This window comes from Cetorhinus maximus, chromosome 5, assembly GCF_964194155.1.
Source record: "Cetorhinus maximus chromosome 5, sCetMax3.hap1.1, whole genome shotgun sequence".
In the NCBI taxonomy this organism is placed as follows: Eukaryota; Metazoa; Chordata; class Chondrichthyes; order Lamniformes; family Cetorhinidae; genus Cetorhinus; species Cetorhinus maximus.
This window is the reverse complement of record NC_135883.1, coordinates 5,929,554-5,947,148: the sequence shown is the minus strand read 5'-3', so window position 1 is coordinate 5,947,148 and position 17,595 is coordinate 5,929,554. Positions and strand designations below refer to the sequence as shown.

The following is a 17,595-nucleotide window of genomic DNA, read 5'->3' as shown; positions in this document are numbered from 1 at the left end:
AAAGCGATAGTGTCCTGGTCAAGACTGGAGGCAAAAAAAAATCCACTACATTGAGTTTTAGATTCTGTGGTGGGTGGGGTGCAGTTGCTTTTGTGGGAGGGGAAAATAAGTAGGCCTTCTTCATCCTTGGCATCTCTATATTGGTGCTGTTTTAATCTGATGCAGAGCTTTTAAAGGCAGGTGACGTTGTAAGGAAATTAAAACTTGATTTCCTGCAGGTGCAAGCTGATCAGTTTTTGTGCACCATCAGAACATCTCTCTCTTTCTCGGTCTGTTAGGTAATTGAGAATTAATTTGGGCTATTCCTAGAAACACCCATTGCTCTTAGGAGATATGGTAGCTAGGGAGCAGGCAACTGTTTCCTAGATCTAGTATCTCCAAGCTAGGAAATGGAAAAACTCAGCCAGTGCTTCCAAATAGTACCCAGTGCCCCTTGGTGGATCATGTATGTATGTAAATCATGAGATCAGGCTGGACTCTGATGGCCCACAATATCATCGCTGTCTCATTCGAGCTGCATGTTTATCAATAACTTTCCTCCAGGCTTTTCAACTCTGGGCTGAAGTAAAACAGCATTGTCACTTCCAGCCAAACAAGGAAGCCATGAGGGTATTTTTACTGGGAAAAAAAGCAATACTCTGTTCACAATCCACTGTACTGCACTTCTGCACTTGGATATGATCCTCCTGCAGGATGTGGGAAATGAGGGATGTTTCCAGTGTCCCTGGTGACCATGTGTGTGGAAGGTGTGTCCAAATGCAGCTTCTAGCTAACCGGATTTCTGAGCTGGAGCTGCGGGTGGACTCATTGTGGAGCATCTGCGATGCTGAGCAAGTCGTGGATAGCACGTTTAACGAGGTGGTCACACCGCAGGTGAAGTTTACACAGGCAGAAAGGGAATGGGTGACCATCAGGAACAGTAAAAGACTCAGGAAGGTAGTGCAGGAGTCCCCTGTGGTCATCCCCCTCTCTAACAGATATACTGCTTTGGATACGGTTGGCCTATCAGGAGAAAGCAGCAACAGCCAAGTTCACAGCACCGTGTTTGGCTCTACTGCTCAGAGGGGCAGGAGGAAAACGAGTGGCAGGGCTATAGTGATAGGGGATTCAATAGTTAGGGGCACAGACAGACGCTTCTGTGGCTGCAAACGTGAATCAAGGATGGTATGTTGCCTCCCTGGTGCCAGGGTCCAGGATGTCACGGAGTGGCTGCAGGACATTCTGGGGAGGGAAGGTAAACAGCCAGTGGTCATGGTACACATTGGTACCAACGACATAGGTAAACTAAGGGATGAGGACCTGCAAGCTCAGTACAGGAAGTTAGATAAATTAAAATGCAGGACCTCAAATGTAGTAATCTCAGGATTACTCCCAGTTCCACGTATTAGCGAGAGCAGGAATAAGAGGATAAACCAAATGAACACGTGGCTGGAGAGATGGTGTAGCCGGGAGGGATTCAGATTCTTGAGGCACTGGGACCGGTTCTGGGGATGGTGGGACCTGTACAAACCGGACGGGCTGCACCTAGGCAGAGCTGGGACCAGTGTCCTTGCGGGGACTTTTGCTAGATCTGTTGGGGAGTATTTAAACAAGTGTGGCAGGGGAATGGGATCCCAGGAGTAGGATCAGATAGGTCAGATTCAGATCAGAAAAATGGAGGTAGAACATTAGCTAGGGATGTTGTGATAGACATGGAGTTACAGGAGAAGCAAAGTTTACAAAGTGTCCAGCAAGGGAAATTGACAGGGTTAAACTGTTTATACTTCAATGCAAGGAGTATTACAAACAAGGTAGATTAGTTAAGGGCACAGGTAGACACATGGCAGCAGGATGCCATTGCTATAACAGAGACCTGGCTAAAGGAGGGACAAAACTGGCAGCTTACCATCCCTGGTTAGAGTCTTCAGACGCGATCGAGTAGGAGATAAAAAAGGTGGGGGGTGGATAGCACTAATGGTTAAAGAATCAATTCCAGTTGTGAGAAGGGATGATATACTAAATGGGTCAACAAACAAGGCTTTATGGATTGAGCTTAGAAATAAAAAAGGGGCGGTCACGCTACTGGGAGTATACTACAGACCCCCAAATAGTGAAAGGGAGATAGAAGAACAAATATGTAGGCAAATTTCTGCTTGTAAGAACAAGAGGGCAATAATAGTAGGAGACTTCAACTATCCTAATATCAACTGGGATTCAAATAATATAAGGGGCACTGAGGGAGAAAAATTCATGCAGTGCGTCCAGGAAAATTTTTTCAACCAATTAGTGACAAACCCAACGAGAGGAGATGCAATTCTAGACCTAGTCTTGGGGAAGGAAGAAGGGCAGTGGGTGAAGTGACAGTTGGCGGCCATATCGGGGACAGTGATCACAATTCAGTTAGATTTAGCATTACCATGGAAAAGGACAGAGATAAGGCAGGAGTAAAAGTCTTGACCTGGGGGGAGGCAAATTTTGCAGAAATGAGAAGGGACTTGGCTGAGGTGGACTGGACAGCACTGCTGGAGGATAAATATTTGGAAAACCAGTGGGAAGAACTAAAAAGTGAGATCCTAATTGTACAAAGTAAACACTCCCTGACAATAAGAGTGGTACTGCCAAATCTAGACCCCCCTGGTTGTCTTGGGGAATAAACGGGAAGATCAAACAGAAAAAGAAAGCGTACGATAGGCACAAAGAACTAAGCACTGCAGATAGCCTAGACGAATATAGGAAGTGCAGGGACGAAGGAAATCAAAGCGAGGGCATGAAAAAAGATTAACAAGTAAAGTTGAAGATAACCCAAAGATGTTTTACCAATACATTAATGCTAAAAGGTTAGTTAAGGAAAAAGTGGGATCTATCAGAGATGAAGATGGAAACGTGTGTAGATGCAGTGGGAAGGGTTTTGAATGAATATTTTGTCTCCGTGTTTACAGAAGAAAGGGAGGATGTAGATATAGTAGTCCAGGAGGAACACTGAGATATTGGACGTGATAGTCATAAAGAGAGAGGAAGTACTTTAAGGCTTGAAATCCTTAAGTTGATAAGTCACCAGGGCCAGGTGGATTGTTTTCGAGGCTGCTGAAGGAAGTCAGGGAGGAGGTAGCAGATGCTCTGAGGATGATTTTCCAATCTTCACTAGATACATGGGAGGTACCGGAGGACTGGAGAAATGCAAACGTAGTTCCATTGTTTAAAAAGGGATCAAAGGAAATGCCAAACAATTACAGGCCAGTTAGTCTTACATCGGTGGTGAGCAAATTAGTAGAATCAATCCTGAGAGATAGGATTAGCTGTCATGCGGAAAGGCATGGACTAGTCAGGGATGGTCAGCATGGATTTGTTAAAGGAAGGCCTTGCCTCACAAATTTGATTGAATTCTTTGAGGAAGTGACAAGAGGGGTTGAGGAAGGTAGTGCAGTGGATGTTGGTACATGGATTTTAGCAAGGCATTTGACAAGGTCCCACATGGCAGATTGGTCAGGAAAGTAAAAGCCCATGGGATTCAGGGTAATGTGGCAAACTGGATAAAAGGTTGGCTTTGTAACAGGAAACAAAGGATAATAGTCGATGGATGCCCTTGCGAATGAAAAGTTGTCTCAAGTGGTGTTTCACAGGGCTCTGTGATGGGACCCTTGCTGTTTGTGTTATATATGAACGATTTGGACGTGAACATCAGGGGCACGATTGGGAAATTTGCAGATGACACAAAGATTGGCCGAGTAGTGGATAGTGTAGAGGATAGCCATAATCTCCAAAACGATATAGATAGGTTGGTGGAGTGGGTGGTAAAGTGGCAGATGAATTTTAACCTAGAGAAGTGTGAGGTCATACATTTAGGGAGGTCAAACAGTTACAGGGTTTACACAATAAATGGGAATATACTAAGAGGGGTAGATGAAGTAAGAGATCTTGGCGTACAAGTACACAGGTCCCTGAAGGCAGCAGTTCGAGTAGACAAGGTTATAAAGAAGGCATATGGAATGCTCTTCTTCATTGGCAGAGGTAGAGAATATAAAAGTAAGGATATAATGTTGGAATTGTATAAAACACTAGTGAGGCCACAACTGGAGTATTGTGTGCAGTTCTGGTCATCACATTACAGGAAGGACGTAATAACTCTGGAGAGAGTCCAGAGGAGGTTTACAAGAATGTTGCCAGGGTTAGAAAAGTGTAGCTACAAGGAGATTGGATAGGTTGGGGTTATTTTCCTTAGAACAAAGAAGGCTGAGAGGTGACTTGATTGAGGTGTACAAAATTGAGGGGAATAGATAGAGTGGACAGGATAAAATTGTTTTGCTTGGTGGAGAATTCTAGAACCAGAGGACATAGATTCAAGATAAGTGCCAGAAGGTGTAGGGGGGACATGAGGAACTTTTTTACGCAGAGGGTAGTGGGTGTCTGGAATTCGCTGCCCAAGTTGGTGGTAGAGGCAGAGACTCTAAACTCTTTTTAAAAAGTACCTGGATCTGCACCTAAAGTGCTGTAAGCTGCAGGACTATGGGCCAGGTGCAGGAAGGTGGGATTAGAAAGGGCACCTGGGTGCCCTCGGGCTGGCATGGACAAGATGGGCCGAATGGCCTCCTGTGCTGTAACTTTTCTATGGATCATCATTGATGGCCACATTTTCATTGGGTATACTAGAGCAATTTGTTTGGTGCTGCCGCCCCCCCACTTCTTGGCAAGTGGTTGAAAGTTCAGTTTGGCTGAGGTATTGATTTTAACAGAATTTTAACCTAGAATCTTTTTGCAAGCATGTGACTTTAAAGTGCAAGAAAAAGTTACTCACTTTTTTGAAATGTTAAAGCCTTCGGATCTAGCCATGTTGATGGGATACTTTTAATTTTCTACAAAATACACAATGATAAGTTGCATTGACTCCTTATGAGTAATAGTATGTGCAACTGAATTTTTTTTAAAATGCCCTTGTGCTGGTTTTACCTGTTTTGAAGGGATACGGCAGGACAGGAACGATTTCACACCATCACCACCTCCTACTACAGGGGAGCAATGGGAATCATGCTAGTCTATGACATCACAAATGCCAAAAGCTTTGAAAACATCAGCAAATGGCTGAGGAACATAGACGAGGTAAGAATGCTGCAACAAATTGCCTGCAAATGTGTTGTCTTGGAAAGCAGGTTTTTTTACTGGATTGGATGGTCTTGTGTGAAGAGCAGTTGCACGACAGCACTTGATAGTTAGTGCTAATTCACTGAACTAATTCAAATGTTTCCAAAACTGGCGCACTGTGATGCTGCCCATATAGCAACTTAACCGATATGAAACCTCCAACAGCGATGTAAATTAAAAATGTATTTGCTTCAAAATAATAAAGCTCCCTTTTACATGTAAGAACAGCCATATTGAAGTAATTGGTGTGAAAACAGCAAAGCGATGTACTGAAATAAAAACAGAAAATACTGGAAAAACTCAGCGGGTCTGGCAGCATCTGTGGAGAGAGAAACAGAGTTAATGTTTTGAGTCCGTATGACTCTTCAGAGCTCTGCAGAGGAGTCATAGGGACTCAAAATGTTAACTCTTTCTCTCTCCACGGATGCTGCCAGACCTGAGATTTTCCAGCATTTTCTGCATTAATCTCAGATTTCCCGCATCTGCAGTATTTTGCTTTTATCAAAGTGATGTACTGGTTAAGTTACATTTGCAATTTAATGTACTATTATCAACACCACTTTATAGGAAGGATAGTAGAGCTTGGAAGCTTCCCCTATATTGGCATTGGGAATTAGAAGTTATAATTTGGAAGATTGACACTATTTTAAGTGAAAATCAAATCTTCAAAATGCACTTGAAGGGAACAGCAGGAAAATGTAGCCACATTATATATCTCTAATTTAAGAGCTAGGGTAGACAAAATGGGCCAAATGCGCTTCAACTACTTTGAAGTTTCACTGCATTAAAGGTGCTATGTAAATCCAAATTGTTGAAGCAATTGTTCTAGCTAATCAGGCATGTGTTTCTGGTTGTTAAACATGTTCATTGTAAAAGCTGTTGACTTGAGAAGAAACTTAGTAATTTGATAAAGCAGCTTGCCTGATCCTGGACTGTACATTACATTTCTTAAGCACCTTCTGTGATGTTTGTAACAGTGATTTTGGTTTAGTAGTAATAATTATCCTTCCATTCTGGTTATGTTTCTACTTTCTATGCTGAGGGGAAGGTATTTTAACAATGTATTGTATCCTAATTTAAGTACTTGGAGCTGGAAACTCACTGAATTGGTGGAGCTCATACTCCTGTCTGGAGTGTCATATGCAGTTTTGGTATCCACATTTAAGAAAGGATATACTCGCATTGGAAGCAGTGTGGTGACGGTCACTAAATTGGTCCCTGGGATGAGGGGGTTGTCCTATGATATGTTGAGTAAATTGGGCTTATATTCTCTGCCGTTTTAAAGAATGAAGCGCAATCTTGTTTGGCTACGAAATGAGAGAGTAGGGGGTTAAAGGTTGTTACCCAGACTGCCCGGGGCTTGATAGGATGGACGCTGAGAGATTAGTTTCCATTGAGGGGTCAGAGGGTCTATAAAACGGGCATAGTCCCAGGATAAGGGGCCGATCGTTTTGATGAAGAGAAATAACTTCACTCAAAGGGTTCTAATTTTTGGAATTCTGTACCCCAGAAGGTTGTGGATGCTCCATCGTTGAATGTATTTAAGTCTCAGATAGTCAGATTTTTTGGTGTCTCGGGGAATTAAGGGAAATTGGGAGCAGGCAGGAAAATGGAGTTGAAGCCCAACATCAGCCATGATTGTATTGAATGGCAGAGCAGGCTCGATGGGTCGTGTGGTCTACTCTTGCCCCAGTTTCTTATGCTGTATGATGTGTGTTCCTGATCACTTGGGATCTCTTGTGTGCCACTGCTGGCTAAGGCTGTTTTAGTTGAAGTTCTGCTGTCAATATTAGCAACTAGAACCATACTTGCCCCAGCTCTTCCTGCGTGCAAGCTCTATAAAACTAGGTAGCCTACCAAATTCCTGAATTGCTTTTAAACATGCAGTACTGAGCCCTATTGATGTTGGGAAGATTAATTTAAAACCCTGTCAAGCAGGTGGTGAAACTCTTCGATCATTGCAGCGTGCAGTTTGTTATTGATGCTTTTCTTAGAGCTCAATTTGCTAAGTTGTATTCGATCTGAATTTCTTGGGTGCTCTCATTTATTAAATGAAACTTGGTTGATGTGTGTCAATTGCTTTGGAAAATGCATTTGGTTTTTACTTCTTCCATCTGCATATTTTGCCAAGTATCTTCTGCCTCAGATATTCATAAACTTGCAACAAATCATAACTAACCAAATGTTTCTTGTCATTTCCTGACTATTTTCCTCTCCCCAAAGAGTGCAGGATTTATAAACAATGTCCGCCTGGAGCAACAGGATGGTAATGAACCATTTGCTTCTATTTTTAATGCGAGAAGGAGAATGAGATTGCTGCTTGATTTTTGTTTTGCAACAGGTATTTTGAAAAAGCAGTTAATCGTGCATCAACCTCCAGTACATGATTACAGTACATCCCACAAGGAAAGCAGTTGAGTTGGTAGATGATCAGATTTTTTGCTGTTTGAGTCATTATCCCCTTAAAAGATTGGAAATTAATTACAGATTCAAAAGAGCATTTAATCCATAATTCATTAATTGAGAGAACCTGGCCTTCATTCTCTTTCCTCCAATCCCTCTCTTTCAGCATTCAGATGTTTTGAAAGATTTTCGGGTTTTGCTTCCACTGCAATGTCTTGAAATCTATTCCATATATTTATCATTGAAGAACAACTTCTTGACAGCGATCTTAATACACCCACCTTCCCTTATCCTACTTTTCTTTTTGTTTTTAAATTTAAAGTAGCACCTTCTATTTTATTTGTCCATTCACACAATGGATGTAATCTTGACTATATTCAACATTAATGTTGGCTTGCTTGGAAAGAAAAAGGTACGCTGCCTCTGGGGAGTGATGCAGAATCTGAATGGAATGGTGGCATGCAGGAAAGGGTGGAGTTGGCAAAGGTAGCACAAGAGTGGTACCAGAGGATTGTAAATGTTTACATCTTTGGGGGAAAGACGGGCAAAGGAGCTGAATTCCAGAGGTGAGTGAGACTACCCTTGGCATCAAGGAACGATAGAAAAGTTGTAGCCCGTGGGAATTGGTGGGGTGTGGTGAAAGTTGCATGGTTGAGAAGAAAATAGCTCAAAACTGTTGTGGCAATTCTACCATTTTTTGCTGGTTTTGCTTCATATTGGTGAGTTTGGGAAGTGGAACAATGATATGGGTGATTTACTGGCACTCACTGGTGACTTAGCTAACTGGACAGCTTTTGAATGATTTGTGTTTTACACATTTTTTTTGCAGTATGAACAGATAATGTGTTAAGTTATGATATTGAGATTTGCTGGATCAGACTTCAGTTAGATAAGTGCTGGTAAACTGACATCCAAATCTACTTTTCAGCATGCAAATGAAGATGTAGAGAGAATGTTGTTAGGCAACAAATGTGACATGGAAGATAAGCGAGTGGTGCCGAAATCAAAAGGAGAGCAGGTAAACTCATTGCTTGGGAAATTTTTCTTTGCTTATGTTTTAACATTTTAATGACTATTCTGTTCTGTGATGTCTTTTGTCACAACCATTCCTTGATAAAGGGGGCAATTGCAAGAGCTAATAAGGCTATAGCCAATCTAACATGTAGTGCGATGTCACCTGCGTTTGTATTCCTCCTTGCCCCTCTTCAAGATGTTAACTTTGTCTCTGTGGCAACACTTGCTTCTGAATTAGAAGGCTGTGTCATGACCTCCTCCAGACACTTGAGCACTTATTATAGGCTGAATGCTGCACTGATGTTCTGTATTTTAGGTGAAGCATTGATCCAAGGCCCTATTTACCCCATAGGTGGGCACTAAAGATACTGTGGCACTGTTCAAAGAGCAGGGCAAGTGTCCTGGCCAAAATTTATCCCTCAACTAACATAACCAAAGCAATAGTTTTTCATTGCTGTTCGTGGGACATTTCAGTATGCAAATGGGTGACCTCTTTTCCATCGTTCCCTCCTGTTCCTCTCAGCTTGCATTAAAATCATGAGCCTAATGGGAAATTATTGTCTTAAGCTCATGACCACTGACTTTACCTAGCATGTTGAAGTGTAACTGTTTCTGATTGAAGAGAATTCCTGACATTTCTTGGTTCATATGTAATTAGTAAATAAATACTAGGGCAAAAACCAAAGTACAGGTGCTACGTTCTTTTCAGTTTTAAAGTGTTCATTTTTAAAAAAAAATTGGTGAAATAGATGAGATGGTTTACATATGACGCATGATTACTTTTTTCCTTTAGTTGAGAGTAGTGGTTAGTACCCTTTATCTAGCCTTGAATCATGTCTGCCATTTGTTAGGAAATAGAGACAGTTTAAATAAGTTATATTGGTATTTGTGGGTGTTAAGAATGAGCTTTAGCTTTAATGTTTAAATTTTATTTGTACTCCTGTATCTGTTAAGAATAGGTTAAGTTGAGTTTTAGTTATAGTTTTACTTTAAAAGATACCTGCATTTCTAATGAGAGCTTGATTGTGAGAGAAGTTAAGCAAACAAGAATAGAAAAACTAGGCTATTTCCTAGCAACAGGGGTCCAGAGAGGCAGGTCCCTCCCATAGATACACAAGAAACTAGAAAGCAGCAGCCTTTGAGTTTAGTTTTGAAGACAGCTGCCAAACAGAAGCAACCTAGAAGGGGCAGTTAGCCAATTCCAAACTAAAGAAGAAAGTCGCAAGAATCCAGGAGAGTGGAACAGGAGAACGTCCCAAGAAGACCTTCTAGTCAAAGGAAGGACAGGAACCTGGAAAAGGCCCTGTTAAGTGAAGTTGAGTATGGGGTAGAGAGAGGCTTCAAGCTTAAAGCACCAAGCTGCAGGAAGCAGAGTCAAAGATATAAAGGTTTGTGAGAAGTCAGAAGGTGCAAAGAGGCAACTGAAGGTCTGTAACTCTTTGCTAAGAGCATATGAAGCAGTGGTGTACTGTTGACAGCTGAGTCGGTGAGAGATTGCATGGAAGAAAGCTTGAATGCATGTGGTGACCCAGGGGAGAGGAACACCGGAAGGAGAGTTCGAAACCCTGGTGGTGAACCATTGCGGAAGGCGCCTGAGAGAAAGCGTTGGTTTGGGAGAACATTCCAAAGCGAGTTCTTGGAGAATGGAGATTGGAAACCCTAGTGTGAAAAACTGAGTTCAGTGAGATTGATTTGGCTCATGGTGTGACTAGTGTCTGGGGGAGTTGAGGAAAGATCTATAGCATCTGTCTGGAGTGGCACCTGTCACTCGGTTTCAGAGTGTGGCTCCCTGACCCCAGGTCACCTATTTGTTTACATGGACTGTACTTACTGTGAACATTAGAGTTTAAGATAACTTTTGTAACTTGTGTTATCCTTACAAACCTATATATATAATCTGTAAAGGTATAGTTGTAGGTGATGGAGTGTTGTAATATAGTTCATTTCTTTAAATGTTTTATGCTTTTGTTAAAAGTTCATTAGCTGACTCCGCTGGCTGTTGAGCAGCCCCTCTCCATGCATCCAAACAAATGAAAGTTAGGATTTGTCAAGCTGGGTTCCACCCTGGGATCAGACTTGTCCAGTGTTAACCTCAGCTGGGATCATAACACATTGTACAGCCAACTGCTATGTAATATGCAAGACATCCCAGGGTGACTCTCTTGTTCCTCTCTCATTGCAAATACCTAACTTTCATTTAATGCTTCTAAATAAGTTGCATTGTAACACTGTGGTCAGAGTTATTTTTTCAATCGAGTTTCTCCAATCTCTGTGAAGTCGTAGTGCAAATCAAATGCTGCACTTTACTTCAAAACTGAAGTAATATCTTTTATAGGTGTCTTTTTGCCCTAGAGATTTAAATAACTGGAAATAATTACTGTGCATATGCTTTAAGAACTTCATACCACTGTTAGGATTTCAGTAAAGATGTTATTTGGGGTTTCTGTCCAGCATATGAAATAAATGCTTTTTAATTTCCTTTCCTTTCCACATTTTCTTTTATTGTTATAGTGATATTTTGCCTTCCCCTTCAACCTCAGATTTTGAATTTGCTTATACTCATTATACTCATTTATACTTAGCTTAGAGCATATAGACCAAACATTTGTAATTCTTTGTAGCTCTTATGCTTGTTTCCTACCCATGTGTTTGTTTGGGCATTTTGGATATTGTCCCATACTCTCTTCCTGCTACTTCTCCTTACTCTTGCCCCTTCATTTGCCAAGCCAGTTTTCCAGCAATTCTTGGGAGTTGTGTTTGCTTGGAATAGAAGTATTTTGTACTTGGTCCTCCAGCCCGCAGCCCTGAACTTGGCCTAACTCACACTGGATGCATGTCCAGCTTGCAAAAGTGGAGAAAGGCTACATGCTGGCTGAAAGTAGGGGTTGGAATACAGTTTGACTTTGACTGTTGATGCCTGTGGGAGATGGAAGGGCCATGTGTGCATAGAACATGAGAACACCGAGCAAGTGTCAGCAAAGTGAGTTGCTAAATCTGGCAGCAATTTGGTACATTTTCAGTGGAGCCACTCAGCTTCCTCGAGCATAATGTTTCAAAGAAGCTGTTTGATTTTAATTCATAGCCCCAGATGCACATGATATAATCATCTCCACTTTTGTATAGCTACAAGTTCTCTGCAGGCAAAGTTTGGGAGTTCAAAACGTATAGCCTTGTTAGCCTTTAGATAGCTTGCCAATAGTGCGTATACAAATATTACAGCAACATAATGGGCATTTTGGATTACTGTCCTTCAGATGAGACATTACTCATATTTTCGGCAGACTTCAAAATGTACCTTTAGATTTGTTAAGAGAAAGTGAGCTCTCATTGCTGTCCTGGTCAATATTTATCCCTCAACCAACTATTTTTCAATATCTGGTTGTTATCTCACTGCTGTTTGTGGTGTCTTACTGTGTATAAATTCGCTGCCATGTTTTCTACTTTGCAACAAGTAATCACACTTAACTTTATATATCCTAAAATGCACTCTATAAATGCAAGCTCTTTTGCTAAACCCCTCGTAACAATGGTATTAATTTCAAGGCTGTGTTCATTTGTCTTTTTGTATCTATTCTGATGCATTTTCTCCCCCACCTAAGAAAACTTTTCTGATGTTTGTGATTGGGTGCCAATTATGTGGTTACTGTGATATTGCAGAGCTGGATGGCTGCTTTACTTTTTAAAATACTTTTTTTAAAAATAAAACTCGTGAATGTTTTGTGTGAAGCCCCTTCGCTTTTGCTGCCCCTCCACTGACCCTGTGCTAAGAGGAGGCTGATTCTGGCTCTGGTTGGGTTTCTTTCGTGCTTTTGTGCTGGTTAGATTCATACATGGCACAAAGGTAGATGGTTGTGGTTGTTGCAGACCAATCATCTAAGTCGAGGACATTGCAGCAGGAGTTCCTCAAGGTCGTGTCCTAGGCTCAGCCATCTTCAGCTGCTTCATCAATAACCTTCCTTCCATCATAAGATCAAAAGTGATCTGCACTGTCTTTAGTACCATTCGCAACCCCTCAGATACTGAAACAGTCTTTGTCCATATGCAGCAAGACCTGGACAATATTCAGGCTTGGACTGATAAGTGACAAGTAACATACATGCCACGCAAGTGCTGGGCAATGACCATTTCCAGCAAGAGAGAATCTAACCATTTTCCCTTGACAGCGCTGTGGGTCTACCAACACCACATGGACTGCACTGGTTCAAGAAAGTGGCTCGCCACCATCTTCTCAAGGGCAATAATGGATGGGTAACAAATGCTGGTGTTGCGATTAAATCAAACACCTTGGAGACTCGGTTACAGTTTTCAATTGTTTATTCAAGCGAGCGCAGGGAGAGCCTCTCTTTGTCAATCCAATCCAAGTTAGCACTCTGCCCTCTTGAGTTATTACATTGCCTTTTATACAGCTAGTCCTTGCCCTTTTGTGATTGTGGATGTGTTCTTGATCATGCACGTGCTCAATCTATCACAATAAGTGTAACGTGTTCCAGTCCTGTCCTGCAGCATACCTTGGCATCCCAGTGATTGACACCTCATTAACTACAATTGCTGCCACAATAAGTGCTAAGCCTTGTAGATCTCCTGTCTCATTTTACTTAGCATTCTAATGACTGACACCTATTTACCTCTAATCACAGGGTTCATATCTGCTGTGAGCTAGTCTGGGCTGGTTTTTGCTGTTCCTTTGCCTCGCTAACATATGTCTAGTCTCCCAGCAGTCTCTGCTTTACAGGCTCCTGCCTAATACCTTTTCATGACTAAAACTGCTACTGCTAAAACTACTACGGCTGTCAAGTTACGCTACCAAACACCTAGGTTACCCTTGCTAACAAATGAAAACCAACCACCTTTGTACACTCTCTCTTAACACTGGATTTGCCAGCAATACACACATCCCATGAATTTAAAAAATTCTACAAGTGGACAGTGTGTAACTTCGATGCTTTCCATGCTGACCAAGCCTATGCTATGTAAATTCTTGTTCAAAACCTTTTGTAAAAATAAACTTATTCAGAGCAAGAGCAGCAAAGCACTAAGTAGATAAAAATGATCATACATCGTCTTGGTGGGTGGGCGGGGGGGGAAGGAAATGTAAAAAAAAAAAATAGGAATGCGGTACTAGAGAAGGAAGAGTAACAGCAAAATCATAGATTGTTAATCGGAGTGACACCCAGGCTACACTGTCCGTCATAAATGCTTTAATGAAATGACAAGAGTGGACTGAATGTCAGTCATTGTGGGATTATGGTCTGAGTATTCCTAACCAATCATTAAAAGTCATGCTTTTGGAGACAGACTTCTGGAGTAAAGCAACACAATCAACTAGCTTTGTGCTTTGAGCAGTGTGATTGAACTCTGCTTCTTATTCAAAATGTCAGCTAGTTCCTGAATACATGTACCACTGTTAAAGTGCATTGCAGCATATGCCTATGATATTTAAGATTATAGTTGCTAAATTTATTAAGTGTGAATGTATAGTGAAATATTTTAAGATGGCTTGACATCAACAAAAGCTACCAGGTGGTTTAATTATTTGTAGCACATATCCTGATATCCTCTGTGACTTGGCTAATTGTTTTATTCTAGATTGCCAGAGAACACGGGATTAGGTTTTTCGAGACTAGTGCAAAAGCTAATATCAACATTGAGAAAGCATTCCTCACATTAGCAGAAGACATACTTCGAAAGGTAACTATCGAAAAGACCTGTAAATAAGCAATTCATAGCTGAATAATTTCAAACTGATTTTCAGTCTTGAAAGGGTATTGAAACATTGAGTCAAATTGTAGGATTAGAAAGCAAGTTCAGTTTTTCAAAGATTATAATGCATCGCCTAACGAGGTAAGAAAAAATAGGCAATCTGTAACTAATGTTTCTCATCACTTGTTTCAATATGTAATCACATACTGGAAATCAAAGCATTTATGCTTATAGAATTATGTATTGGTTATGGAGATTCTTCCACTAGTTTGTGCTGATATTTGACTAAAATCAGCTGAACCTATGCAGAAAAGCAGAATTTTAAATCCAATTTATGTCAAGCATACAGATTCTCCAATCTTCAATGCTGGTTTAAAACATTGCACTGGAAGTTGGCTGAGCCCACAAAACTGGCTATTCCTGCAGGTTAAAAGCAATGAGCATGGTGAATTTCTGCCAATTGCCCCTATGTGTGACAGTAGCATGGTGTAGATTAACACACTAAGTGTTTTTTTGAGATTACCTATTAATGAAACTGCACCAGGTTACCGTGCTTAAAACAGGATTGTTTAATGCAAAGAAAATATGTATTAACTGCTTGATTGTGCCGGTTCAGGAAAAATTTTACATTTGATTGTGTAAATTAATTTGGCAGAAACTTGCACCGTAACTTTACTTGGCAATCAAGTGCAATTTGAGCCCAAATCTTAACTTTAGAGCATTCAACAAACTCGAGTGAATGTTGGACACTAGCTGGAACAGCAAAATGCCTGTCAAATGAACTAGTGGTCTGAACACACCTTAAATATTGCATTTGATTCTGAAAGTTAAGAGATGAGTGATATTTAAACAATAGGTATAGTGTGGAGAAAGACCATGGGGTTGATCCCTTGGTGGAAAGATTTTCAGTCTGGAAAAGGAGGTATCTGAGAAGAGATCTGAATGGGATAGGCAAGATAATTGAGATATTTAGATAATTGGGGTAAAGGATATGGTAAATCAAGAATATTGCTTGAAATTGAATTGAGAGTTTGGCAATGATTCAAGCTATTGAAAGATAACTTTAGTAATGCCTAGAATAGTCTTCCAAATAGACAAGTGGGGCCATAGTTTTCTAAACTTACAACCATTGCAGTAAAGTGCATAAACTGTCAGGTTTCTCTGGATCAACTAAGGTGGGGCAAATTGCATCCCTTCTCTGTGATTTATGAACCATATAAGCTCCTGTGTACTTGAGTAAGGAATACGTGTGTAGTAGATTTGTTCAGACCTTCAACTTAATGTTCCATGTAGTTCAGTTTTTTTTAAAAGGCTGCTTTTAAATGTTAGCTGAAGTCGTTAATTTTCTTTCTATTTTATTCCGCAGACTCCCGTAAAAGAACCTGACAGGGAAAATGTAGATATCAGCACTGCAGGTGGTGGAACAGGACTGAAGAAATGCTGTAGCTGAGCGATCCCTGTGGAAATCCACTTTATGCATTCTATCTAAAATGTTCTTTCCCATTTAAAACAAACAAAATTCTCATTACCCTTAGTTCTTACATCTTGCCTGCTTGACACACACAATTTTGAAAACCTGTATAAAATCATGTCTGTGACTTATTGTCTCATTTTAAATGTGCGTGCTCAACTCACTACATTTGGTTGTATTATAGTTAAATTCATCATCAAAGTAACAATGGTTTCAACTCAGCAAATTGTATAAGAATAAAAGTTAGAATTAACAAATTTTTGTACAACAGTGGAATTTTCTCTTATGTATAATGTACTTTTTAATTTGTACATTTGTGCAAAAAGTGAGATTTCAGACACCCCATGTAGACTGCTTTCCTTTTTAGGTTGGATTTGATTTTGTCTTGTGCCTTATTTTGAAAACAGGCGTAACTGAACGGTTGCTGAGGCAGAAGACCAGTTTTCAGACTTGGCTGTTTTAGTATCTACTTACTGTGATATGAAAGCATTACAGCTGCCATTGTCTGAATTACAATTTTTTTGTGGTAAATTCCAGTATTTCTTGGTCAATATTTCCTGGTTATGCAGACTGACTTGGTTTTTATGCTATTCCATTGAGGAGGAAATCGGAAATTTATTAATGCATGTAATAGCGCTGATTTTTTTTTTATTTAGGGTTATGTGGCTCTCGTTTCTTCAACTGTGCAATTTTCCATAATTTGGGCCACCAACAAAAAAAAATATGCAGGATAACTGTCTTCAGGTGATCTTGAGTAAGGCAGTAGACTGTATCCTGATGAGTTATCAGTTCTGCAACCTGAAACATGTTCTTCTGTCTGCAATATCAGCATATCACATTTACCAGCAACTCCAGGTATATTGTGATTGGCCTATTGGCCTAATCAGTGTTTTCCCAGCCACTGACGGTTAAGTTTTGTTAGGCTTTGCAGCTTCCAAATAGCCAAACGTGTTGTGTTTCTTGTCGCTTGATTGCAATTTTTTTTGTCACTTTCTTTATCTAATCTTCAGGTGGTGGTTTCTGCAAAAACTTTCTTGGGGGTTTTGCAAGTAATATGGTTCTAACATTTTTGAAAGGCTGCTTTCCATTTGAAATGAATGAGAAACTTAAATGTGCAAATGTTGGGATTACTGGTTATGCAATGTCAGTCAGAGATTAAAAGCATGTTTCGGGCAGTGCATTTGCAGCCTTTTCTGGATTGGTCAATGCTTTTGAAATTGATAAAACCAATTTTAGACCTTTGACTATACTGAAATGGTTATGTTCCTAATATATTGACCACAGTCCTCTTGTAGTGTAAATTGCTTTCACCCTAATTTTTTTTATCCCGCACTGAACATAAGGGAATACACAAAGTAACCAATGTAATCAGTTCTTTGTTTACGCTGATGGGCTGTTGCCTAATATAGTGGTGCTTAGCCTTTATGTACAGTTCTTTGGGATCATTTGTAAACCTTGTGATGACCAACACAGAATTGAATAAATCTCATTAGCAGTCCATTCCAGCACTGGAGACTGTAGTTTAATACTTCTAATTACTAAAATTGTCAATAAAATATTTCTAGATGTTTACTGTTATGTTACTGAATCTTGGGAAAGTAGAGTATTGTTGGCTTGTATATTTACCCATATTATGCTGGTAAATCAAAAGAAATACTAAATGCAATGAATTAAAGTCATTTGAAATTGGAATGTTGAAATTGCTAATTTAACTCATGAATGTCTAACTTGAAAATAGAGCAGCAATCTGTATATGTGATTGAATCGCTACTAAGTAACCTTTGAAGCTTCACGTCCAATATTTGTGTCTTAGTCACTGTATTTTTACTTTTAATGCACACGTTGGTGGTCAAAATGATTTGTCCAGCCCTCACTTCGTCAACTATAATCAA

At 40.3% G+C, this 17,595-nt stretch overlaps 1 protein-coding gene across 1 annotated transcript in view; it reads left to right on the top strand.

The window, feature by feature from the left end:
• rab10 (RAB10, member RAS oncogene family) overlaps positions 1–17,395 on the top strand; it is a 55,900-nt gene extending 38,505 nt beyond the window's left edge. Inside the window, exons 3-6 of the mRNA XM_078541474.1 lie at positions 4,935–5,073; positions 8,447–8,536; positions 14,119–14,220; positions 15,599–17,395. Of these exons, the coding sequence (XP_078397600.1) occupies positions 4,935–5,073; positions 8,447–8,536; positions 14,119–14,220; positions 15,599–15,682 (415 nt within the window). The 3' untranslated portion in view covers positions 15,683–17,395. The remainder of the gene's footprint in view (positions 1–4,934; positions 5,074–8,446; positions 8,537–14,118; positions 14,221–15,598) is intronic.
• The last annotated feature ends 200 nt before the right edge of the window (positions 17,396–17,595 follow it).